The sequence below is a fragment of the Schistocerca gregaria genome, chromosome 1 (assembly GCF_023897955.1).
Source record: "Schistocerca gregaria isolate iqSchGreg1 chromosome 1, iqSchGreg1.2, whole genome shotgun sequence".
Classification (NCBI taxonomy): Eukaryota; Metazoa; Arthropoda; class Insecta; order Orthoptera; family Acrididae; genus Schistocerca; species Schistocerca gregaria.
The window spans coordinates 759,028,658-759,055,861 of record NC_064920.1 but is presented as its reverse complement, the minus strand read 5'-3'; the positions used below and the strand labels follow the sequence as shown (position 1 = coordinate 759,055,861).

The 27,204-nt window shown below is 39.2% G+C and overlaps 1 protein-coding gene across 1 annotated transcript in view; it reads right to left on the bottom strand.

The window, feature by feature from the left end:
• Nucleotides 1-27,204, bottom strand: part of LOC126267958 (protein wings apart-like) — an 85,717-nt gene that overhangs the window by 23,914 nt on the left and 34,599 nt on the right. Inside the window, exons 4-10 of the mRNA XM_049973292.1 lie at nt 17,483-17,610; nt 16,779-17,148; nt 16,232-16,447; nt 15,834-16,056; nt 13,287-13,402; nt 12,254-12,353; nt 2,625-2,807 (exon numbers count right to left, since the gene is read on the bottom strand). Coding sequence (XP_049829249.1) covers nt 2,625-2,807; nt 12,254-12,353; nt 13,287-13,402; nt 15,834-16,056; nt 16,232-16,447; nt 16,779-17,148; nt 17,483-17,610 — 1,336 coding nt within the window. The remainder of the gene's footprint in view (nt 1-2,624; nt 2,808-12,253; nt 12,354-13,286; nt 13,403-15,833; nt 16,057-16,231; nt 16,448-16,778; nt 17,149-17,482; nt 17,611-27,204) is intronic.

Sequence of the window (27,204 nt, the reverse complement as noted above, 5' to 3'; positions counted from 1 at the left end):
TCCTATTTTTTTATAAGTACATAGACCTATTTAGTTCTATAATAGTTTACATCAGTTTATAGCTTGAACATTTAGCTATTTTTCGCCAAAATCACCATTTCTGTTGATGCATTTTTGTAGACGCTGTGGAAGTTTTTGTTATGTCCAAGTCATACGAGCTCCCTGCCATGCTGTTCAGAAAGTTATGAACCTCTTCTTTCATCTCGTTGTCGGAACTGAATCGCTTTCTGGCCAAATGTTCTTTTAACCTAGGGAACAGGTGATAGCCACTGGGTCCAAGTCAGGACTACAGGGTGGGTGGGTGGGTGGGTGGTTGGGTGGGTGGTTGGGAGGGTGATTATGTTCCACTGAAATTGTTGCATGAGAGCAACAGTTTGCCAAGCAATGTGTGGGCGAGCGTTGTCATGGAGACTGTGTATGCCCTTGCTCAACATTCCTCTTCTCCAATTCTGAATTGCCTGTTTGAGTTTTTTCAGAGTCTCACAGTACCTGTTAGCATTAACTGTGGTCCCAGCAGGCATAAAGTCGACCAACAATACCCCTTTTCGATCCCAGAAAACAGTTGTCATGACTTTAGCGGCAGACTGTGTTTGTTTGAATTTCCACGGCTTTGGCGAAGAAGGATGCCGCCACTGGTGTGATTCTTGCTTGATCTGAGATGTAAAGTGGTATGGCCAGATTTCGTCACCCATGCAAATGAGTACAGAAAGTTGTCCTGTTTGGCTGAAAGGCAGTGAAGAAATGTGCGGGAAACATCAACTCGTTGCCACATGTGGTCCTCAGTCAGCATGCGTGGCACCCATCTTGCGCACACCTTCCGGTAGTTTAATGTTTCCATTAAAATTCTGAGAGTGCACTTTGGGAAACTTCAGGAACCAACATGCAGAGATCATCCAGGGTGATCCTGATCTTCATGCATGCTTTGGTCAACCTTCAACACTGTTGCCTCAGAAATTGACAGTCTCCCGCTCCTTTGTTCGCTGTGAATTTCAGTCCGACCAGCTGCAAACACTCTACACCACTTACGAACATTTTTGACATTCATGCATGACTCACCATACATTTCCGTCAATTGGCGATGGATTTCAATCGGCGCAGTGCCCTTTGTGTTCAAAAAGTGAGTAACTGCGCGTAATTCGCACTTGTTGGTAACATCCAATGAGAACTCCATTCTTAACAGCTGCCAAGCCAAGACCGAGCACCTCAGTGCGGAGTGCGCATGTTTACACACAATGCGTGAAGCACTCTTCGTAACAGTGTGACCAACCACCACACAAACAGAGTTCTGTACTTATTAAAAAAAAAAGGAGACCTTACTTTTGGGATTCCCCTTGTACATAGAACATGCAGTAAATGAATGCAAATAATACTTTAGAGGTATCAGAATAAATGGAGAAGAAAGAATACCAACGCTAAGGTTTATGGATGACATGGGTGTGACAGCTCCCGATAAAAGAAATCTCCAAAGAATCTTACAAGTTACAACTGCAAAAATGAAATGAAATCTCTCTAAGCATTTGAAGTAATTTGCTGAAGACCTGTAAAAGATAGAATGGATAGATAAAACCACCCACAAGAACTGGTGAAGAAAGGCCATTTAGAAGAACAACAAAACAAAGATGACACAAGCACATGAAGATTTGTCTCACAATATGACACAACCAGTTCCTTGCAAATGTTCTAGAAGGAACATTGCAAGGGAAGATATCCCAAGGGAGACTGTGAATGGCATTTTTAAAAGCTATACATAATACAAGAGTCTTTATGGAAAAATGAAGAAATTAGTTTCTAATAGGTGAAGATCGAAAGCTGTCAAACAGTCAAAAGATTGATGATGAAGATGATGAAAATGAAGCAAATTTACATCTTTTCTCCTTAAAATTCCAAATCAATGATCAACTTCAAGGTACAGTTTAGTAAAACAAAATTATACATTTAACAAAGGTAGATAGAGGTGAATCCTGAATCTTTGGCTTTCCAACATTACATATAACCAAGCCATGTTATAAAAATAATGTATCCAATATGCACCAACAATACAGATGCAAATACACAACAGATAACAAAATCATATGAAAAGGATAGATTGTTATTCAGCATATAGCAGAGAGGTCGGGATGCAGGTAGGCACAACAAAAAAGACTATAAAACAAGAAAGCTTCGGCCAAAAGACCTTCTTTCGTATTAAACACCCCCCCCCCCCCCCCACACACACACAACCATTCTCTCAAAGACAGTGGTCATGTGCGCATGAGTTAAATTTTGCAAGGAGTGTGTGACCACCTCGACAGCTAGAGACAGTGATCATGTGTGTGAGAGCTGTGTTTGCATGTGTGTGTGTGTGTGTGTGTGTGTGTGTGTGTGTGTGTGTGTGTGTGTGTGTGTGTGTGTGTGTGTTTTGTCTAATTCAAAGAAGGCCTAATGGCTGAAAGCCTACTTGTTTAACATTCTTTGTTGTACCTATCTGTGACCCAACATCTCCATTATATGGTGAGTAGCAACCTATCCTTTTTATAATACTATCACTATATCATCCTGGACTTTTCATTGTTTAATATAACAAAATCTGAAATGCTTCACATTTATCACAAAAATAATTATTGCAAAACAAAAATGTTACTTACATTTTGCTACAGTTTCTTCAATAAACTCTTCTTGTGTTTTGGGTGCCTGTGCAGCTTCATCCTGGACTTCAGCATCTTTCTTTCCATCCAAAATGGCATCAGTCTTACCCTCTTCAACACGTGCTTGTTGTTCTTGCTGGTAGAAGAATGTTACTAGTGCTTCCACGGCACTTTTGGTGTTATCTGGAAGTTGTACACCACATTAGCACACAGAGAAAGGCTTATTTTACCTTAAGACATTAAGTACTGAAAGATAATTTTAGGTTTTATACTTCTTAAATTTTGTTATGTAATACATATCAGTTTTCTCCTCATTGGTTTGTTATTTGTGTTTTTTTCATTAAAAATTTAGTCTCTAAGTCACTGATAACAATATTCAGTATCACACTTGCTAATTTGCACCCCAATGACGATAAGTTAACCACATGAAATATTCGTCTCCTCCCCCCCCCCCCCCCCCCCCACTCTCCTTCAAAGACAGTGGTCACTGTGGAGCAGTATAGAAGTGGTACCAGGTGACCCTCCACTGCTGGTGTAAATCATGGCATATGAGCCATTCATTGGTATGGAATCAGTGCAGTAAGATGGATCAATGTGGACATGTGACAGAATGTCAGAAACAAGCTATTATGTTTGGATGGGCCAATGACCACACTGTGAATGCAGCTGCCTGACTTATAAGTGTACAATGTGGAATGTCCAACTTGTCTACAAGGAATGGCATAGCGATTGCAGCCGTGTAACATAGTGGTCAAAAACATATCTTAACTGGCATGATCAGAGACATGTCACACTTTGACAATCACATCTGTTTTTTACCGCGACGGGAATTGCTGCTACCACTGGATGCAAGTCCATCTCAACAAGTTTGTGAGGAAACACTGCAAAGACAACTGCATACCTTGAACATCCGAAGTGAGGTACATCGCAAATGGCCACTGCAGTTAATAAAATGGCCCAGCTGTTGTGCCATGGTCAAATGGATTTCACATTAAGGGGGGTAAGACGTCAAACAGGCTGACTTGGTGCAGGAGAGGCACTGTGATGAAGCAAGCTGAGATATTTTTATTTCCTCTCTTGTTTTGCCATCTGCCTCCTTAAATTCATTTTTTCATTTTTGAATTATTTACCATTAACATGAATGAATCCTGCATTTTCATACAAGAGAAAGATTGGCCCTCAGTTTTTTTCACAACTTAAATTCTATTGCTGACTTATAAACAAATATAAATCTGTACTAATTATTAACATTTGGAAGACGAAATGCTAATAATCTTAAAGTATCTATTTGGCTCTCTTCAAAAACATGTTAGCAAAGCCAGCCCTTAATTCCAAAGTAATTAACAGTTTTGTCAAAAATATTATTTGTGTAACTATATTTGTTAATTTCATGATTTAAACAAATAATTCGGCTAAACCTTTGTAGTAGAAGAAACTGTTAAAAAGAACCAATTTTTCAATGTATTCAGTTAATTTAAAAGTTAAGTTTTAATTGTAATTTCTGTAAATTAAACTTTGAACAATGTGTAGTTTCGGCCCCTATTATTGTGAGGACATATAAGGGCCCAATTTTTGGTCATGAGACAGTCAGTCCACGGCAGAATTTCAGACGAGAAACATGTGGTGGTTAGAACAACAACATTACTTCAACTTCACTGTGAAATAAGTGTAACACATTTAGGCTGTGAGTAAAACTAATGACAGTGTCTGTTCCATATGTACCTGATTATTCCAAAAGAACTGTGAATTATGTGGTTATATTTTTATTGCTCATAGATCTTCAACAGTAAACTATTGTAGCAGTATGTCGATTTTCGCCTTAAAACTATTAATGAGGCTTATGGAAAGTTTAAACAATAGCGCACCAGCCATATATAACTGTGTATTATTGAGGGGTTGTAACGGTGAAAGTTAAAGACTGTGAAACACAACTGCAAATCTGTCAGCTACATCATTTAAAGCAGTAAGCGTTTTTCTTCCACACCCCATTTTTCAGCCAGTGTAGCAACACAGTAAGTTGACACCGAAGGAGGTCAACGAATAAAGAAAGCTGGGAACGTGGTCAAATGTGGTATTATATGTGGGCACAATAAATTAGAACTCACGAAATTTGACAGTGAAGTGTGAACACAGAGGTTTACAGAGCAGTGATGCTACAGCCAATCAGCGCTTGAGTTTCATGGCCACAGTATGACAGCAGCCATTCAGTGAGCGGGTTCCATGGAAACAGGCACAGTACAGGAGCAGCCAGCAGCACGCAGGTATCCACAACTACATGGTATCCTATAAATTCTTGCTTTTCCATGCGGTTGGCGAGCATCCTTGACCGATATTATGTGATCTAGGATCTTCTGGGTGTTTTTTTAGATTACCGCAATATCACAGTTTTTCACGATTTTACCTATCCGGTCAGTAATTTCCTTAGTCAAACACAGGAAAATTTTCGATTTCACTGGCACTTGAGCATTGCTACGATTTCTATGCGGTCTTAGTGCTCTTTTTCCCTTGGTAAAAAATGACCATTCTTGAGCAATGCACTAGTGTGATGTTTTAATTCTGCATCAAGCAGTTCTGGTTCACAGATTTTCCTTGCTCTATCTGTCAACTTTTTATGATGATTTTTTACAAATGGCCATTGCTCACAGCAGCACATAAAGCTTCACATCTTCAAAGGACCAAACAACACAGACACTGGGCTGTAGCTGACAGAATTCAAGTAGAGCAGCCAACAAGCTGCAATTCTGCCTCTTTGCAACTGAAATTAGGTGTTGGTGCACTAAAGGGCCCATGTAATATGCAGTGTGGTTATGTGATGTTTTGTGCATCATAAGTTCAGCCCACTCACTCACTCAGGTAAACATTAACCATGACATTTCTTCCAACATCGCTGGTGATCAAATGCTGACTGTTATGGCATAAAGTCGAGTGCTGGCAAGCCAGTCGGGAATGATAGGGAAGAGACGGCTGTGAGAATAAGTCAGCCAATCGCACAATGACCGGCCCCCCTCTAGGATGAAAACACAACAGTAGCGGCCCCTGTATGAAGAGGACATAAGTGCCGTGCACGACTGGTGGTAGCACACTTTGATAGCAGCTTCACTGTTAGCCACTTTGTTAGGAATCTCTATGTGGCACAGACTTGTGTTTGTCTATTCTAAAGATGACTGATTATTTTGCATGTCACCCTTTGCCTGCGACACATATCAAAGTTAAGTTTTTTGTAATAAAACACATTAATACAAGTTGTTTGATTGTTTGCCTAGTGAAACGAGTATGCAGGATACCTAGACACAACAATGGCAACGAGGTGAACAAATAGCATAGTGACAACCTCTTAACAGAGCCATACTGCCATAGATTGTGACTGTTATTTGTCGTGGGCTTTTTTGTTTTGCTGGGGCCTTAATTGTGCTAGTCTTTTCTTTGAAGGGATGTGTTTACATGTTTTAACAGTGTCTCTTATAGTGTTTTCTCTATTCAGTATTTTCAGCTGGGTGATGCAGAAATTTTCTTTACTTGTGTGCTTATTTTTACTGCTTGCACTTCCTGTTTCTTGCATTGGCTATTCCAAAATGAGCAATCCCCCCTACCCCAGGGCTCAGGCGCCTCAGCTGCAAGCAATAGGTGCAACAAAGCTAAAACAGACGTTTCAGTTTCAGACGCAACAGATTGCAACCCCTCCAAACACGTTACTGAAGTTACTTGCCAACCAAGTAACTAACGCAGCGCAACATGCAACAACTGTATCTCCGAGTGCCATACGGCCTTTTCGCCAGTTTAGTGAAAACAAAGAGAAATGGCTTGAGTGGTTGCAACAGTATGAAGCCCACATCATTGATTCACAAAGTGTCAGGTACTGTGAAACTACATTACTTTTTGCTGACAGTGGGGAGTGCCCTTTCATCTCATTAAAAAATTGTTCCCTACCGCCACTCCTATGAACTTTCCTATGATCAGGTTGTAATTTCTCTAACTGACTACGATGACCAACAAGTGAATGTGGTGGCAGCTAGGTACCAATTGTTTCGTTGCAACAAAAGGTCAGAACAAACTTATCCTGTGTGTGTAACAGATATTCAGAGTATGACAAGGAAATGCAAATTCAAATGCGCTTATGGTGCTTTATATTCAGATGTTATTATGCGTTATGCGATCTTGCACAATGTAACTGATATCAACCTTAGAGAACAGATTTTGAAGCAGTCAGATCCATCATTTCATCACATAGTGCAAATTCTCGATTGGTACGATTCAGGTGCCGTAGCGACTGATAAATCTGAGCAGCCACCAATTTGTCACATTGAGTCATCCCTTGCTCATGACCGGCTCAGAAGGCAGCAACAGCACCAAGCCAAATGAATTGTTCTCTCAACAGGCAGATACATCGGTGAATAGAATTAAGTCCTGCCCTCAGTGCTATTCCCGGCACAAATGCCAGAATTGCCAGTCAAGGCAAGCACAGTGTTACGCTTGTGGAAGGAAAGGTCACGTACAATCTGTATGTTTGCAACAGAACATAAGAATTCTCCCCATCACAAAAATCTTGTCACAGGCTCATGTAATCAAGGTAGTGTATTCAAAACCTGCTGCAGGAATTAGCAAAACTAGTAACCAAACAGTTTTTTCAGTGCTACGCCAGTCCAACAAACTTTTTGTTTATTTGCATCTTAGGGGAAAATGTGTGAAATTTAAGTTGGACATGGGTGTGTCTGTTGCAACACTGAATCTTAACACGTATGAAGTGTTAGGCTCCCCACGCCTGTCTAAAACTGGCACACACCAGTAGACTCATAATGGACAAGACATTCCCATTCTCAGAAAACGTATTTTCCTGCCATGTGTCCTTTGCAAACACGAACTGTGACTTTCACTGTGTTACAATCACGCGACTGTGAGAACATATTTGGCCTTGATTCATTTGATTTGTTTAGCTTTCAAATTCAATTCAGGATTATGTGTTCTCAGTGACTGCATTCAATGCTAAAGACAGTGTAGCTAGCTTGCTGAAAGAATTCCCTCAACTGTTTTCTGAAGGTTTAGGCAAGGCTAACAATTTTGTTGCACATATTACTATGCAAGACAATGCTCAGTTGCAATTTTGCTGGGCCATAACTGTTCCCATTGCATAATGGGATAAAGTGGCTGCTGAACTTAAGGAATTGCAAGATAGCGAAGTTACTGCGCCCATTAAAGCTAGTCAATGGGCAAGTCCACTGGTTTTGCTCCCCAAACTCTCAGGTCACATTTGCCTCTGTGTTGACTTTAAGTCTACAGCCAATCCGCAAACTGTGATTGATACTTATCCATTGTCACGCCCAGAGGATCTCGTGGACAGGTTAAGTGCTGGTATCTACTTTTCAAAAATTGATTTGCACGACGAATATCTTCAAATACCACTAGGTGAAGAATCTCAAACTGTGTGTGTTGCGAACACTCATTTGAGCTTGTTTAAATATTTGCATTTGCCTTTTGGCAGTGCTTCTGCACTTGCCATTTTCTAATGGTCTTTGGAACAGCTGACTGCCCAAGCACCAAACTGTTCAAACTATTTGGACGATATTTTCGTAGCAGGTCATACAGCTCAAGAACACATTGCAAATTTGCATGCATTTTTTCATGCATTATCTGATGCAGGGCTCCAGTGCAGATTTTTTAAAACTTGAATTGCAGTATGTTGGTCACGTCATAAACAGTCAAGATGTACATCCTCTTCAGTCACATTTGTTAGCCATACATGACCTGGTAGTTCCTTGCAATGTCACAGAATTGCAGTCAGCTTAAGGGAAAATGAACTATTATATTCGGTTCATACCGAATGCTGCACAAATTGCAGGTTCATTGCATCACATGTGTCACAAGAAAGCCCCCTTAGATGAGTGCCAAGAAACGTTTCAAAAATTTAAAGATGCATTGCTCTGTGATTGACACTTGTTTCACTTTGGTCCTGAAAAACCAGATGTGTTGCAAATTGACGCTTCATCTTATGGAATCAGTGCAGTGCTTTCGCTCAGATTTGGTGATAAAGACATGCCTATTGCTTTTGCATCAAAAGTGTTGTCTAAAGCTCAGTGTAACAATTCACAAGTAGAGAAAGAGGCGTTCGCTATTGCCTATGATGTCACCAAATTCTATCGTTATTTCCACAGCAGAAATTTCTTCTTAGTAATGGATCACAAGCCATTGCAGTCCTTGTTTCATCCAATGAAGCCTGTTCCTGTACGAACTGCCCAAAAATTGCAAAGAGGGGCTTTGTAGTCTCAATACCAGTACAAGTTTGTGTATCGTCCAACAGCTCAACATGGTAATTCGCATGTACTTCCACATCTTCCGACTGGCCCTGATTCAGACTTTGATGCATCTGCTGCATCCTGTTGTCACATCGATGCTCACAATTCTGAATTGCTTCAGTCCTTTCCTCTGAACTACAGGAAAATTGCACGGCCATGGAAGCTGATTCAGATTTGAATTTTTTGCTACCGTACATTTGCACATTTTGGCCTCGCTCATTGCATAGCATAAAGAACTCTTTAATTCACTGATACTTTGCATGTTGGCATGGCCTTGCTATACAGAAAGGTGCGGTTCTTGTTCAAAATGACAGTGTACAGTCACGTGTGTTAATCCCCAAAGCTTTGCAAAAAGAAAGTGTTGCAGTTACTTCACCAAGGACACTGGGGGACTGTTCGTACCAAACAGTTAGCGGGTTGTCACAGTGTCATGAATGTGCGGAAAATCATCTGCTCCACCATAAAAATTCTCTCCTTGGCCTTAGTCGCAATCACCGTGGCAACATGTGCACGTACACTTTGCGGGACCTATTTGGAACATTTGTTAGATGATTGTGGTAGACTCTTATAGCAAGTTTCCTTTTGCTATGCCAATGAACTCAACAATGTCACATAGTACAGTCCAAGTACTGTTCTCTATATTTTGCCTTGAAGGTTTGCCTGAAGTCATAGTGTTGGACAATGGACCACAGTTCACGCCAAATAAATTTGAAGCATTCTGTGAATGTAATGGCTTACAGCATCTAACTAGTGCACTGTTCCATTCACAGTCAAATTGCAAAGTAGAGCAGAGAAGGACAAACTTCACACCACACACACCAGGGATCAAGAACTGCACCTGTTTCTCACCACCTATTGTTCACATCCATGAGATGGACCATCGCCAGCGGAATTACTTCATGGCCGCCGTCATCGGAGACTGCTCTGCTCTCCTCAGCATCCGGTGCCGAAGGAATGCCGCAAGTATTGCTTTGCACTGCATGATATTGTTTTTCAAGGTTTTTAGCAGCAGCAGACAGTGGGTGTGAGACGAGATCCTTCGTCGACTTGGTGCATGTATGTGTAGCATTTCATGTCTAGACGGATTGCAGGGTCAACATTATGACACTGACATGTGCACGATGATCCTTCTGTATTTCTTCCCCCAGATTCACGGATCCCGAGGACAGAGCAGCCACACCAGCCACCAGAGGGTGTCATCACGACTCCACGGGACAACCCCATGGAGACGGAGCCTTTGCCTCCTCTTGTCCTACTGAGGGAGCTGGACACGCCCACACTGCAGCCGCCAACGCCTTCTAAATCTTCTTATGGACCTCAGGATGTGGACGCCTAGCCTTCTGGTTATTATCTGGGGATGTTTCCACCAGAGCGAAGGCCAGATGGTGCAGTATGACCGGATGTCCGAGGTCCCCGCTCCCCACTGTCAAGGTCTATATACAACCTCGGCCGATATCTTTGAAAGAGAGGGGGACGGGGGACGGGGGACGGGGGGGGGGGGGGGGGGGGGGGCAGTATGTTACAGCATAAAGTCATGCACTGGCATGGCGGTTGGGAATGGTAGAGAAGAGATATATCACAGAACAGTGATTATCTTGAATCTGCAGACACAATCATTCTTATTTCAAATGAAACAAGGAAGACAGCAAAGAGCTTTTGTTAGAAACAGTAGGTGCAGATGGGCAGAAAAATGCATAGTTCTGCATGTGTAAACTACAGGGCCAAAGAGCAAAGGATGGGAACAAAACATCAAAAAAAATAGTGACATGCTTTTAAGAAAATGATGTAAAGAAAGTAGGACAGAAGAAGATTAATTAGAATATTTCTAGCGACAAAAAACCCAAACTACTAATCACAATACAGTTAAAAACAGGAGAGGAAAGGATAAAATGTCCTGAAATAATTGATGAAACGAAGAGGAAAGAAAAAGAACAAGTAGTTATGACATTTTATGAAAGAAACAGAGAGGTGAGGGGGTGGGGGGAGAAGTAGGTTGGTTGTGTCGTTTACATAGCTGTAGGGTTTTTGGGCATATCATCATCTCTTTGCACTTAAAGAAATATAAATCACTTTTAAATTTGTGTTTTCAAATATTGTATCTATTTGTTACACAGTGTGCACTTTATTATAAAACAGAAAAATATAAGTCAGTGCTACAAAAAGTATGCCGAGGAGAAGCAACAGGTCATATCACTGCATGTACATAATCCAAATTTAATGTTTCATTTGAGAACCATATGAAATATACATTGGTAATCGCATACAGATTATAAACATCGGGTAACAGCATCAGAAATCTCAGTCAGCATTAACTTTTGATAGAATGTATTGGTGGTTGTAAATGAATTTTGACAGAGCTTGGTAAGCCAAAGTGATGCTTTATGGTGTCATACTTGCGTGCACACATACAGATCCCAGGAAGAATGTAATGTTCAGTTAATGAGTGGCCCTGTGCCTTCAGTCAGGCACAAATAATCAGAACTAGAAATAAGTGTGGCTCTGTTGTCTTAAGTCATACCAAAGCAACTGCATATAGAACTTGGTGAAGCATATTTATAAGCACCACAACACCACCAACAGTGTTAGTCAAAGCAGAATGACCGTTCCCACATACACCCAAACCTTTTACTGAAGAAAGTAACTTTGAAAGGCGGATTTCAATGAGTTTCCATTTATATTCAAATGTGCAGCATCTAGATAGTTTAACATGATGTTCTTTGTCTTTTTGTTTCTTGTAGAACGTGGCTTTTTATCAATTGCAAATTTTCTTTCATTATACAAAATGTTCTAGGCTAACAGAATACGCAGACACAAATAACGTTTATTTGCATGTGTATTTGGGGGGAGGGGGGGTGAGAGAGACACCCACATAAGATAACTCATTACCTACCAGACACTTTTCAGGCTAGGTGACCAAATAGAGAATGACATGAAATGTCCCAGAATATTTGGAAAGGGAACTCCCTGAAGGATCAAATCTGTGTGTCAATATCAAAACTCAAACTGCAACCCTCAAATTTTGCAGACAGTAGTGTTTATTCCCAAGTGTCTCTCTTACTTGCCCTGCAACTTTTGCTCTTTTTTCCAATGAACAGAACGTTGTCCAAAATTACTCATGGTACAAGAAAAACTTCAGACATTCAAAAACACAGGGAGCTGGAGGACGCAAACAGTTACATTCCATGTTAGGAGTTGAGCAGTATTTTTTGCCTGTAGTAACTGAACAGCAATTTCTAATATTCGTTACAATCAATAATAACTAATTTACTTTGAAGATATAAGATACTATCACATCTTTTACAAACTTTCTGATTGTTGTCTTAGAATTCAACTAATACTTACAGTGAAAAACATTATCTGGTCCAGCAGGGGCTCTTGCTTCAAAAAGAATTTTTCTGTTCTCAGTATTATGTTCCACCAAATTGGTTAGGAAAAGAAGAGACTGCAACAAAATAGCATGTTACTTTGTCAGTAAATTAAAATTAACATTCTATGACAACGCCTAAATAATTATGTAATATCAGAAAACTAGTAGAGAATTAAACCGTTTGTAATAGTAGTAAGATAAATCAATAATATTACCCTTTCACATAAAACCCCAAGTTACCTTGTTTATTTTGACATAAACTAAAAATTCTGAGTATACTTGGGCAATTTAAGACAAGATTTTAAAAAACAAAAAAATAAAATAAAAATAAAGGACTAATAGCTGTTTCAGCACTGATAGTTAAATGTTCAGCCACTAGAGAGCGTCTGGCCCTACATTTGTAACGTGACAGTTGTGTTTTGGTTGAGGTGATTGTGTGCAGCTTTGGACACTTGACAACAAAATGCATGCTTTCAGCCTCTATTCTGCATTGTTGTTTAGGCAATGCTTTCAAAAATGAGTGGCTGTAATGATCCTGAGTTTGACATTGCAGTCAGCGGTTAAGAAAGTGAAAAAGAATATGATGTTACTTCATTAGGGACAATGTTATGACAGTTCATCGATTGAGTGACTAGCGCTCGGCAGTGGCATGGGATAAGTACATTCATTATGCTCCAACCAACTCCTATAAGATTTATGTTCACAGGAAACTGTTGTGAAATACACACTTTGACTTCATAGTTACACAGAAATTACAAAACGACTACACATTTCGAGATATTTTCATCAAGTCCAGTGCACGAGTATACCTGGGTCTCATTACTGGTGATCTCCAAAGTTGTATATCTTGAGCTTTAAAAGCTATTTTTATAGTCTATATGTAATGCATTCATTGTAGTATGTTTTTCATTAACAAAACAAATATTACTTTTAAAAATGTAATTTGAACAAAAAGAAATCAATATGTTATGTTGTTGATGTTTAATATGAAGCCTTGTGAACACTCACCAGAACAAGCAATTCAAATTTCTTTTCTTCAGGTACATAGTTTGGCAACTGCAGCATTATGTGTAGGCTTGCATCAATTGCACCATGTCTTCTACCAATTAAAGTGCTGCCAAATGCTGTAACATAACATAATACTTTAAGGCTTTTTGCTCTTGCTTTTCAGTGGTTTACAAACTTTATGTTTAAATCTGAGAAAAAATTCCTTATGAAACTTTCTCTCATTGATTAATTGGCGGGCGGGGGATAGAGAGGGGGGGAGGGGACAGAGAGAGGGGGGGGTGGGGACAGAGAGAGGGGGGGGTGGGGACAGAGAGAGGGGGGGGCGGGGACAGCGAGAGGGGGAGCGGGGACAGCGAGAGGGGGGGGCGGGGACAGAGAGAGGGGGGGCGGGGACAGAGAGAGGGGGGGCGGGGACAGAGAGAGAGGGGGCGGGGACAGAGAGAGAGGGGGCGGGGGCAGAGAGAGGGGGTGGGGGGAGAGAGAGGGGGTGGGGGAAGAGAGAGGGGGCGGGGGAAGAGAGAGGGGGGCGGGGGAGAGAGAGGGGGGCGGGGGAGAGAGAGGGGGGCGGGGGAGAGAGAGGGGGCGGGGGGGAGAGAGGGGGCGGGGGGGAGAGAGGGGGCGGGGGGGAGAGAGGGGGCGGGGGAGAGAGAGGGGGCGGGGGAGAGAGAGGGGGGCGGGGGAGAGAGAGGGGGGCGGGGGGAGAGAGAGGGGGCGGGTGGAAAGAGGGGTGTGTGAGAGGGCGCAATGATGAAAGGATCTGTGTGACCAAAGGCTGGGAAGATACAACAAAATAATTTCATTTACAAGATGGTCACAGTGTTCCCCCTTACACAGTAGCCTTTACTTAGTCTATAAAAAAAAAAAAAAAAAAAAAAAAAAAGAAAAAAAAAAACATATAGTTACGTCATTGTTTTGTGTACACATTCAGTGGTTACCTCTGCCTTCAAAAAGTTTTGATATGCCTCTACATAAAAAGTTTCAAGACAAATCTTTCTATCTCAAGAACATTTCTACAGTATAGAGATGGTTAGCAAATGCGATCAACTGACAAGTAAATCAAGGGTGAGCAAGTTGGAGGCTGCCAGGAGCAAATGGACACTTAACTGAAGCCATACTGGTCAACAGATGTGAGGTTACCAACTAGTACACTCCAAACGAGCATGTCCAGTACTGATATAGGAAACAATTACAAATGGAAGAGGCATTTAATTGACGAACGACAGCGAACGGACTTTTACACTGAATGTACATAACACTTTACATGCCACAAAGAGCAACATTTCCTGAAAACACTACAGTTTTTAATGACCAAATTTTAAGTTTTGGTGATGTGAAAACAAAGATTGTATAGAGTGTAGAATGTTTTATTTATTTAAAGAAAGGAAAGGGGGCAGAAGACCGAAAACTGGTTTTTGAATTACATTAAAACTGTTTTTAACTATAACTGTTTAGAACCAATACTTCCTTTCTTAACATGGACATAAATATGTACTTAGTTGCAGTTTACTGTTTTTTCTTTCTTTCTGGAAACAGATCTGACAAATCTGAAGAAGTCAGTATCCCTCATTGCGCCATTCCTCCCCCTCCCCCCCCCCTCCTTTTCTCTCCGCAACAAAACCGACATATTATTGTTGCTTTAAGTTCAGTCAGAATAAATATGTATTTTGCTACTTTTGTAGTAATTATATCCTCCCAGTAATAACACTAAGACTGTTTTATAATGTAATTGGATAGGTAAGGAAACAGCTCACTAAGTGGCAGCAGGAGAACATGCACATAAAAAAGGTTTCACATGTGCAAGCTTTTGGCACCAGTGGCTCCTTCTTCCAGCAGAAGGGTTGGAGGGGTGAAGGGAAAGGAACTGTGGAGGTTTATGACAATGGACAGAGTTTGGAAAAGTCACCCAGAATCCCAGGTCAGGGGAGACTTACCGGACAGGATGAGAAGGAAAGACCCAATCCCATCCAGCAAGCCTCTCCTGACCCAGAGTTCTGTGCAGCTTTTCCAAAATCTATCCCTTGTCCTAAACCTCCTTTCCCTTCACCCCTCTTCCTTTTCTCTTCACCTTCTGCCGGAAGAATGAGCCATTGGCTGCAAAGGTTGCGTAAGTAAAACCTTTTTTACATGTGTTTCTCCTGCCGCCGCTTGGTGAGAAGATTTCTTATCTACCCAATTACATTATATTATAAAAAATTGATTATTTCTGTTGTTGTAAGGCTGTTTCATGCACAATTCGCTTCATGAATTTGTATATTATACTAAAAAATAGAAGTAGATTTGGTCACTTCTTTTTATCTGCATTTTAATCCCTCTGAACCACAATCAAGTGAACATTTCTGAAGATTTTTGTTTGCAGCTGTATCAGCAACATCTGAAGGGACCAGAAAACAACTCCGTCAATCCATTTCATTTTCCTATGGTTCCCGATCAACTAGAAATTTGAGGCTCTGATGGAAATGGCATGAACCCACAGACCCCAGAAAAACTGCCTCATAACCAGCACTACTATACACCTTAAACAAAATTAAAAATAGATCTATTACTTACATTTATCATTGAAGTCATGAGAAAGATTTATTAACACCTTCAGAGTAGCAAGCAATGCTTCTCTGATTACAGCTCCGGCAGACTCTTTGTCACCTGCATTTGTGACTGGGTACAATGGTATCTCAGAGTCACACTGGCAATAGAGTCTCATTAATGTATCAACCAAAATTCCATCACTGTAGCGTAAGAGGTACAACTGATTTTCTTCATTTTGGTGAGTAACCTGAGGAGCAATAAAAAAGGAAACGAGAAAAAATAAATTAATTTTTCATACCATCAAATTCATTGAAAGTATAACCAACCATTATCTACAAATATCTGCATATTATCCACTAAATTGAGGACACCTTAGAACACAATGAAATATTACATTTCTGTGAGATAGTAGATGATCTTACATTTTCCAAAACCCTAAGGCATCGATCAACTTTCCTGAGCCTGTTCAAGAGCACTTCAGTCCACTCAACAACATAATCATCAATTTGTGTGCAGCAGTCACAAATTGTGCGCACTATGTGTTCAAGTCCACCTAGTTCCCGCAGTTCTTCTTTAAACCATTCTCCAGCACGTCTGGATGTCAAACTTAGCAATGTTTCCATGGCTAGATGGCCCACCTACAAAAACACAAAAACTCAGCTAGTTTCATGTTCCAAGGATCATTTGTAGAATAAACAAGACATTTTATATAAACATCACAAATTATTTTATACGTAGGCCCACTGGCTAATAATTTTTGGTCAACCCAACTAAACAGTGAAAAATATGATAACCAAAAGTGACAGAAATATTTATTTGTGAAATAATATAGAAGTTCAAAATAAATACCACAAAATTCATGGCAATGTTTGATACAGTCATTTTCAATAAGAAGTTCAAATCTACTGTATTTCTTATGATTATTCAAGAACAAAAATATTAATAAAAGTCATTAAAATTTATACTAACCGTAATGTTATCAAGGTCTAGGTATTTAGCATGGCCCTGGCTTTGTATTGCAGCACAAAGCTCTCGCACTTTCTCCTTGTTCTTTGCAAGTTGAACACTGCTCATGCCACAGTCATCAAGAGCACTGTGGTGAGAAGCATCACATTCTAATAGACCAAGCATCAACTCAAGAGAGTCACGATCGAGATCCATATTGAGACGATCCTGGCTCAGCACAAACATCACAGTTGCAGTACAAAGCCCCAAACTCTGATCCCGAGTTGCATCATGTAGTGCACGGAAGAATTTGGCCACTGTACCATGTGCACGGACATGCATTCGAAATGCTGGTGCCATGCACTTTGAAGCTAATGTTATGGCTGAAAGGCACCTGCCACAGAAAAACAATTCATTAATAATTTTAAAAGATGAAATTATTAGTTTTACTTCCAATACAATACACAAAAAACAATGGCAGCTGAGCAGTGACTGACAACTTACCATGTTAAAATAATCAGTAAGCAATGTTCCTTCTGTGACACCTAGCAGTAGTAATTATTACATAACACTCTTACAAAATTAACATGACTGACATGCAGTTCATCTTGTATCAGCAATGCAATGAACACTGAATAACAAATTTGCAGGAAAAAGGACGCAAATGGAAAGAAATTTCAATAAAACTGTGACTATGTCCTATAAGTTAATTATGATCTGTCACATACCGTGTTCCAATTGGGTTGTTGTCCTGCAGAGCATCTAAAATATATTCTACATCATCATTAAATTCTTGAAATTCTCCAGACTCTTGGATCTGATGTGCTTTTTTAACATTGCGGACAACAGTATAATACTGGAATTTGAAAAAAGAGAGAAAAATCAAATTGAGTTGAAAACTGTAGTTTTTCATGAACTTCTTCAATTATAGTCAAGCCAGCTAGTTTTGGAAATTCATCCATATTATTGCAGCACATGACAAAATCCTTCAAAATGAACAATTTCAAGATGCAATGTGCTCCGTTTCTTTCCTTGTAGTCAAATAATACAGTAACTTTCTATAACTGTGAAAAGGTTCATCAGAACATTCTCTGTAATTAAATGTGCAATTCAAGTAATACATCATCCATCTTGTACTCTTTGTACAGGTAGTTAAGTATGAAAACTAGACAGATAAAAAAGTATTATATGTAATGTATGCACTGAGGCTTTCCACAAAATACAGTAATTACAAAATACAGACACATTCAACCTTACTTCCAAGGCTGCTGATATTATGTAGGGATGAATTCAAATGTTATCATGTGGCATTCTTCTCACAATTCTATCAAACGTCCCATGCATGGCAACTTGTTTTCTTAAATCTCTTTTAGATTCCTTTACACTCTCATCATGTGAACAGTTTATGCATTCTTATAATTTAATGTCATCCTGTTTTACATATAAGCCTAGTAACTCTCAAGATCCAAAACCACAGAACCTTCATTTTGCTATCAGGGGCAGAAGTTTGCTGATCTAGACTGAAGTTCCTAGTAAATAATGTCAACAACCACAGATATTACATTCATCAAACAAATTCAACAATGGGAACATGGTGCTTGCTTAATCCTCTGTAACATACAGCAACAGCAAATATTACACCTATAAAACAGTAAAAAACAAATGAATTAAACAATGTTGCACACTCTCACAATTGAGAGACATTCTGGAGATGCAGATTTCACTGGTTTAGTTAGCTATGGACCAAACAATGTTAACAACACAACATTAGACTATATTGTGTTAATCTATAATAATTAGTGGTAAGAGCAGCAATAACTAATGTGAATGAAATAGATTGAATCTACACAAGACACGATATCAGTCCTTCAAAAGAGGCAGTTTTATGAATCAAAACATCTCCCAAGTTATTTTTAACTTAAGAAATTTGTACAAGTATAAGTTTAATGCATCATGGGGAATTCTGTTCTTCCTGCCATCACATTCACATTTTACTATTACTTACTATATACAATTATACTATATTATTATTATTATTATTATTATTATTATTATTATTATTACTATAAACTACTGATTCCCCTTTTCAAATTTTCTAACCTACCCATCCAATAAATGGATCTAACGTTTCATGCTCCAACCTCTAGCACAACAGATCTGTTGCCCCTTAAGGTAACATCCTCCTGAGTAGTCCCAGTCCAAAGATCTGAATAGGGTATTATAGAGAGAGCAATATCATAACCAAGAAAGGCACAAACCCAACATTAGTAACAGTTTATAGCCTACTAGCCCAGCAGAATGAATAGGAGATTGACAGAATGGAAGACAAAATTTAATTACAACAGGAGGCTGTTGGAAGAGAAGGAAAAAAAGCAGGAGAATGTGGATTTGGGGAAAGGAAATTAGTTATGAACTGCAAATTAAAACTGAAGAAATAACAAAAAAGTAGTACATTAAGGAGATGGGACCTGGATTAATTGAGAGAACCAGATGATGTTGAGATCTTCAAAGCAAGGATTAAGTTTGAAACAGGGGAAAGGAAAACGATATAAGATGAATAGCAGAGGATCAAATAAGCAGAAAGACAATGTCTAGTATAAACCATTTGCTTACACACGAGACATTGAATTTTATAGATGACAGGAGGCAGTATAAAAATGCAGCAGGCTGAAATTCTTGAGGGTAGGATGCATAAAATGAGAGAAAAAAAGGTTATACTGTATACAACTTGTACAAAAACTGCACTGCAGGTACACCAGTTAAACTACTCGCAAGGGAAGCAGTGGTGGAGAAGGGAGTCCAACAGCATTGTATTCTATCCCCAATGTTATTCAGTCTGTGCACTGAGTAGCTAGAAGGAAAGCCTAGGAGAAATTTGAAAAATTAATTTATGTTCAGGGAGAAGAAATAAAAACTTTGAGGTTTGCCAATGACAATGTTATTTTTTCAGTGCCAGTAATGGACTTAGAACATCAGCTGAACAGAACGGATTGTCTCTTAAAAGAGTTTATAAGATGAAAAATAAATAAGTGTAATGGAATGCAGTCTAATTAAAACAAGCAGTTCGGAAGGAGGGAATTTGACTAGAAAATGACACTAAAAGTAGCAGATGAATTATGCTATCTGGTCAGAAAACTAACTGACAGAGGCAGAAGTAGAGAGGAAATTAAAAGCATACACACAATAGCACGAAGACTGTTTCGTATGAAGATTAATATATTAACATCTATAAATATTATAAATATCCCTTACCTCAGTTTCTGTTTGTATGTTTAGACTAATCTCAGGAACTACTCTTTAGGGATTTTGATATGATTTTCACCAACAGACTCAGGAAGAAGGTTTGTGCATATAATTTATTACTGCTAAGTAATGATAAGTGCTTAAAATATTCATTTTAATCTGTTCCACATTTAATCGTTGTTTGGAGTGACATCAACTGGTAATGATGGAAGCTATGAGCTGGTCACCTAGAGAGGATGAGTTATTTGGCAGAAAAATAAGAGCTTCCGCACATCTGCCGAACAGTGAATCTTGACCAAACTACAAAAAGTGATAAAAAGTAACAGGAATTTTTTGTTTTCGTCAAAGAATCTTTATTTATTCATCAACATCATCTTTGATACTTTCAAAGTAATCCCCCTCAGATATAATTCACTTGTGCCAGTGCTTTTTTTCAAATCTTGGAAGCAATTCTGGAATTCGCTTTTCATTACAGTGTTCAGCTCCTTCGGTGATTCTGTTTCTATCTCACAAAATCGTGGCAAAATGATGTCCTTTCATGGTTCATTTCAATGTCAGGAATACAAAGAATTCGCGGGAGTCCATAACGGCGAAAACTGTGGCTTAGGTAACATAACCCCTCCCCCGCCCCACACACACACAAAAATCATGAACAAACACTGAAGTGTGAGAGGAAATATTATTGTGATGCCCAAGTAGTTTTGTCACAATTATGGTAGTTCTCTTCAGATATGTTGTTGTTGTTGTTGCTGTTGTTGTGGTCTTCAGTCCTGAGACTGATTTGATGCAGCTTTCCATGCTACTCTATCCTGTGCAAGCTTCTTCATCTCCCAGTACCTACTGCAGCCTACATCCTTCTGAATCTGCTTAGTGTATTCATCTCTTGGTCTCCCTCTATGATTTTTACCCTCCACGCTGCCTCCCATTCTTCAGATAGCTTCATGAAAAATGTGCATAATTTCCAGGTAGCATTCCTTACTGACTGCACAACGATAACAAAGGAACTAATGATGCACTATCCCATTGTAACTAAAGAAAACAGTGAGAAGAGTCTTCACATGTGATTGAAATTGTCGAATTTTTTTCAGTCTCGTCTCCTCAGGTAGTTTCCATTGGGACAACTGGGCCTTGGTTTCGGCATAATACCCGTACTGTTATAACCTTCTTTAGAAGTTCTGAGTCATTGTCAACTTCATTCAGCAATTCCTTAGCGATGTCTTTGTGACATCGTTTTTGGGTGGAAGTCAACAATTTTGGAACAAACTTTGCTGCTACATGTTTCACGCCCAACTCGTCTGAAAAATTGCATGGCACGAGACAAAACATACACCGATGTCATCAGCAACCTTCTGATAGTGATTTGCCTGTTTTCCTGGACATCATCTTTACTCCTTCCACAATGTTGTCGGTAATTGGTGTGCTATGGCATCCACGGCAGCTATCATCTTCAACTTCTTCTTGACCCTCCTTGAAATTTTATATGACTCAAACTCTTGTCTTACTCATAGTAGATTTGCCAAAAGCCACAGTTAACATTTTGAATGCGGTGCTGCACTTTATTCCATTTTTCGAGTAAAATATAACGCGAAGTCTATGATCCACCTTCTTCAAAATACAAATTCGTCAAGCACTCGAAAACATGTATACCCTTTTCTTCAACTGTCAAGAATGAACTAAATATTCAAAACAACTGAAAATGCAAACATACATCAGGAACATGTGTACCAAAAAGTAAAAAAAAATTGAAAATCAGATGTATAAAGCCCGCTAAGTTAAAAAATTTCCTTACCAAGTGATCAGACCTCGTATACACACATTATAAACTAAAGTCCTCAGTTGCATTTTTCTGTCTGTTGGTGAATGCTAATCTAAGAAAATACTGTTGGCATTTTGACACAGTTTTCACTGATAGGTAGACTAATTCACAAGGAAGGTCAGTGTATACCACTAAACATTTTAAACATGTCTTCCGGTCGTATCTTCCGGGCAAATATAAATTAAGTATGAGAGTGTGCTGAAAAGTAATGCCTCAGAATGTTTTATGCGAAAACTCTTAAAGCTTTTTAAATAAAAGAAACATCATTAACACTTTACGTTTTTATTCTTGATGTTAACATATTTGCAGCCCTCTGCTACTAGGGTTCTGAATTGTAGTTTGTAACAGGGCTGTGTGTAATGTAACTATGTTGATGTGTGAGTAACAGCAAGCTGTAATCGAGTTTGGAATTCGAAGAGTACGTTCACACATGGAGCATCATCTCCTTTGGTGTGACAATGCCAGACCACACAAAGGCGCTGCAACATCTCCAATGACTTGGGTTCACTGTCGTTGATTCATACTCCATACAGTTCTGACTGTCCCATTTGGTTTTCATCTATTTCTGAATATTAATGAACACCACTGAGGAATTCAATTTGATAGTCATAATACAGTGCAAATATACATGAGGTTGTGGCTCTGTCGAAAAAGTCAAACATTCTATAGTGAAAATAGCAATGAAAGGTTCCTCGTTGGAAGGTGTATTTTAGATGACGTGGTGACTATGTTGAGAAATAAATACATAGACACGATGAATAAAGATGCAGAATGTTATTAATGTTTGTTTTATTTAAAAAGCTTTAAGAATTTTCACATAAAAAAATTCAGAGGCATCATTTTTCAGCGCACTATATTAGGAAGTCTTTTATGAAGATATTTATCTGGAATGCAACCTTGTACAGAAGTGATTACACAGTTTAGACAAGAGAGCAGAAGCTTTTGAAATGTGAAGCTACAGAAGAATGCTAAGGATTATATGGGCAAGACTGGATAACAAATGAAGAAATACTGAATCAAATTGGGAAGTAAAGAGTATTACAGCACAACTTCACTAAATGAAAGGATCAATTGACAGTACAAAGCATAAGGCACCAAGGAAATGACAATATGGTATTGGAGATAGGTTTCAGAAGTTACGAGAAATGAAGAGGTTCCCATGCAATAGACTAAAGTGGTGAGCTATAAACTACCCTTTGGACCTAAAGCACAAGATCAATGATCCTGATAATCAGACTCAACAATTGTAAAATTGTATGTCAAGCATTATTCACTGTTTTATTACCTGAGAGCATCAGTGAACACGTTATCTTTAACAAATAAGTTTATTCCAATCAATGCTCAAATAATGATTTTTGAGGTCAAATCAATTTCAATTGTCTAGTCTTCTGATCATACAATGAAGGTTTTTAAGACTGGATGTCATAGTTGCTGACGAATCTTCCAGGATTACAATTTGGAAGCAAGGCTTTTGATGAACATATCTTTTTTACTTATGTCTCCAAAAAGTATTTTTTCAATAATCTCAATTAAATTTATCAACGTTTATTTATTTGAAACAGTAATAGTAAACTACAACTTTCAGTATCTCATTTTATTCTATTCTATTAGCATTGCCTTTGATTCCATCCGACTTCCTGGTTCCGCTTTTACTGACATTCATCTTATAACCTCTCCTCAAGACATCGCCCATTCCGTTCAACTTATCTTCGAAGTCCTTTGTCACCTCTAACAACATTACAGTGTCATTAGCAAACCTCCCAGTGAAACCAGATAAACGTTTTTTAAAAACGCAAATGATTTGTTCAGTTGTAGTTATTATTCATTCATTGAAAGCACACTTAGGTGCACATTTCAAGTGAAGAACTTGACACTTCAGCTGGCTGGCCAGGATGTTGCCTGTCAGTCACTGAGGTTCAACTGTTTTTGAGCTATTCTACCCACTTATAAAAATTCCCGAAGTGCATACAATTTTCACCACACTATAAAATCATTCGAGAAAAGATTTTAGCCAGTTTTTCCACTTTCAGAAAGCAAAACAAAACTGATCACTTAATTAAAATGAAAAATTCAAGCAGGCAGACGATTGTTAAAAGCAATATTGAGGTTATAAACAAAGCAATTTTTATCTGTCAGCTGTCCTCAGCTCATCCCAGTGATGCCAACCTAAAGACATGAAAGTACAGAACTCCTCCTACAAAAACTGTTTCTACCCTGATTTGTCTTGATTATTGAATGCCCATTGTATATGCCTTGCATGTAACCTTGAGCGGACGTCTTTCTTGGATGATATGCAGTTGAGACAATAAGAGAATAGAAGCTTTTCAAATGTAGTTCTACAGAAAAATATTGAAGATTAGACAGACAGTTACCTGATGAGCTGGTACTGAATTGAACTTTGCGCAAAAATATTATGGCACAACTTGACTAAATAAGGGATTAGCTGATAGAATACAACCTAAGGCATCAAGAGATCATCCGTTTGGTAATGGAGGAAAGAGTGTGTGTGAGTGTGGGGGGACTGTAGAGGGAAATCAAGACTTCACTAAATTAAGCAGATTCAAATGGATGTAGTTTGCAGTAGTTATGCAAAGGTGAAGAGACTTGTAGAGGATTGACTGTCATGGAGGAATGCATCGTACATATCTTCACATTAAAGACAATAGCAACAACAAAAGAAATAAAGAGACAGCTAAAACCGGCTTTCAGTTTGTTTAAGAAAACACTGCTGTACTCAGAAATAAATTCCTTACCTGCTTCAAATAACTTATGGAAGTGAATTTTGGCCACTAAATGCTTATAGAGATCAAAAACTGAGGGTTGGCCAATGAGAAAAGAAAAGATGCATTTTGGGCATAAATAGAAGGCATGGAAAACAAACAGGACAAGAGAAATGACAGGAGTAGAGGACATGATAGTGACTGTTTTGAAAGTAAATTGGAGTTGTGCACGACACACAGCGCAATGATGGGAGCTGTATTAAGGAGATTCTATATTGGATTCAACTTCTTCTGTGACGGCCCTTTTTAGAGATGGCCATTCCTCTTTTTCAACTGTACTGTCAACTGAGTTCCTTATTGCTGTATCTACAGCCTTGAAGAACTTCAAGTGTATTGCATCATTCCTTAGTACTTCTGTATGCCACGTCTTTGCGTATTGATTCTTCCTGACTAATGTCTTGAAACTTCAGCCTATTCATCACTCTACATTGTCATCCGAGTCTATATCTGCTCCTGGGCACGTCTTACAATCCAATATCTGATTTTGAAATCTCTGTCTGACCATCATGTAATCTAACTGAAATCTTCTTGTATAACCTGGCCTTTTCCAAATATACCTTCTCCTTTTGTGATTCTGGGACAGGGTATTCACAATTAACAGCTGAAACTTGTTACGGAGCTCAATTAGTCTTTCTCCTCTCTCATTCCTTGTCCCAAGTCCATATTCTCCTGTAACCTTTTCTTCTATTCCTTCCCCTACAGCTGCATTCCAGTCCCCAATGACTATTAGATTTTCATCCCCCTTTAAATACTGTATTACCCATTCAATATCTCATACATTTTCTCTCTCTCATCATCTTCAGCTTGCAATGTCAGCATGTATACCTGAACTATCATTGACGGTGTTGGTTTGCTGTCTATTCTGGTAAGAACGACCCTGTCACCAAACTGTTCAAAGAAACACTCTCTGCCCTATCTTCCTATTCATAACAAATCCTACTCCTGTTACACCATTTTCTGCTGCTGCTGGTATTACCCTATACTCATGTGACCAGAAATCCTTGTCTTCTTTCCACTTCACTTTACTGACCCCTATTATATCTAGATTCAGCCTTCGCATTTCCCATTTCAGATTTTCTAGTTTCCCTACCACATTCAAGCTTCTGACATTCCACACACTGACTTGTAGAGCGTTATCCTTCCACTGATTAATCAAACCTTTTCTCATGGTAACCTGCCCCTTGGTAGTCCCCTCCTGAAGATCCGAATGGGGACTATTCCAGAATCTTTTGCCAATGGAGAGATCATCATGACACTTCTTCAATTACAGGCCACATGTCCTGTGGATACACGTTACATGTCTTTAATGCAGCGGTTTCCATTGCCTTCTGCATCCTCATGTCATTGATCATTGTTGATCCTTCTGCCTTTAGGGGCAGTTTCCTACGACAAGTGAGTGCCCTGAACCTCTGTCTGCTCCTCCGCCCTCTTTGACAAGGCCGTTGGCAGAATGAGGGTGACTTCTTATGTCAGAAATCTTCAGCCGCCAATGCTGATTATTACGCCCTCTTTGACAAGTCCGTTGGCAGAATGAGGGTGACTTCTTATGTCAGAAATCTTCAGCCGCCAATGCTGATTATTAATCAAAATTTAAGCAGCGGTGGGATTCGATACTGGGACTGAAGAAGTTTTGATTATGAATCAAAGACACTACCCCTAGACCAGGGGCATTGATTTTAAGAAGTTGGGAAGGAAAACATAGGTACAAAGATGAAACTGCGAAGAAACCATGGGTAACAGAAGAAATATTTCAGTTGATTGATAAGAGGAGAAAGTACAAAAATGTTCTGGGAAACTCAGGAATACAGAAATACAAGCCACTGAGGAATGAAATAAACAGAACACACATGGAAGCTAAGATGAAATGACTGCAGGAAAAATTTGAAGACAGCGAAAAAGAATTGATTGTTGGAGGACAGACTCAGCATACGGGAAAGTCAAAGCAACCTTCAGTGACATTAAAAGCAAGGGTGGTGACATTGAGAGTGCAACAGGAATTCCACTGTTAAATGCTGAGGAGAGAGCAGATAGGTGGAAAGAATACATTGAAATCCTCTATGAAGGGGTAGATTTGTCTGATGTGATAGAAGAAGAAAAAGGAGCCGATTTAGAAGAGATGGGGGATCCAGTATTAGAATCAGAATTTAAAGGATTTTTGGGGGACTTAAGGTCAAATACGACAGAAGGGATGGGTAACATTCCAACAGAATTTCTAAAATCATTGGGGGAAGTGGCAACAAAATGACTATTCATGTTGGTGTGTATAATGTATGAGTCTGGCGATATACCATCTGACTTTTGGAAAAGCATCATCCACACAATTCCAAAGATGGCAAGAGCTGACAAGTGCGAGAATTATTGCACTATCAACATAATGGCATCCAAGTTGCTTACGAGAATAATATAGAGAAGAATGCAAAAGAAAATTGAGGGTGCGCTACATGATGATCAGTTTGGCTTTAGGAAAAGTAAAGGCGTGAGAGAGGCAATTCTGATGTTCAAGTTAATAATGGAAGCAAGACTAAAGAAAAATCAAGACACGTTCATGTGATTTGTCGACCCGTAAAAAGCATTTGATAATGTAAAATGGTGCAAGATGCTCAAAATACGG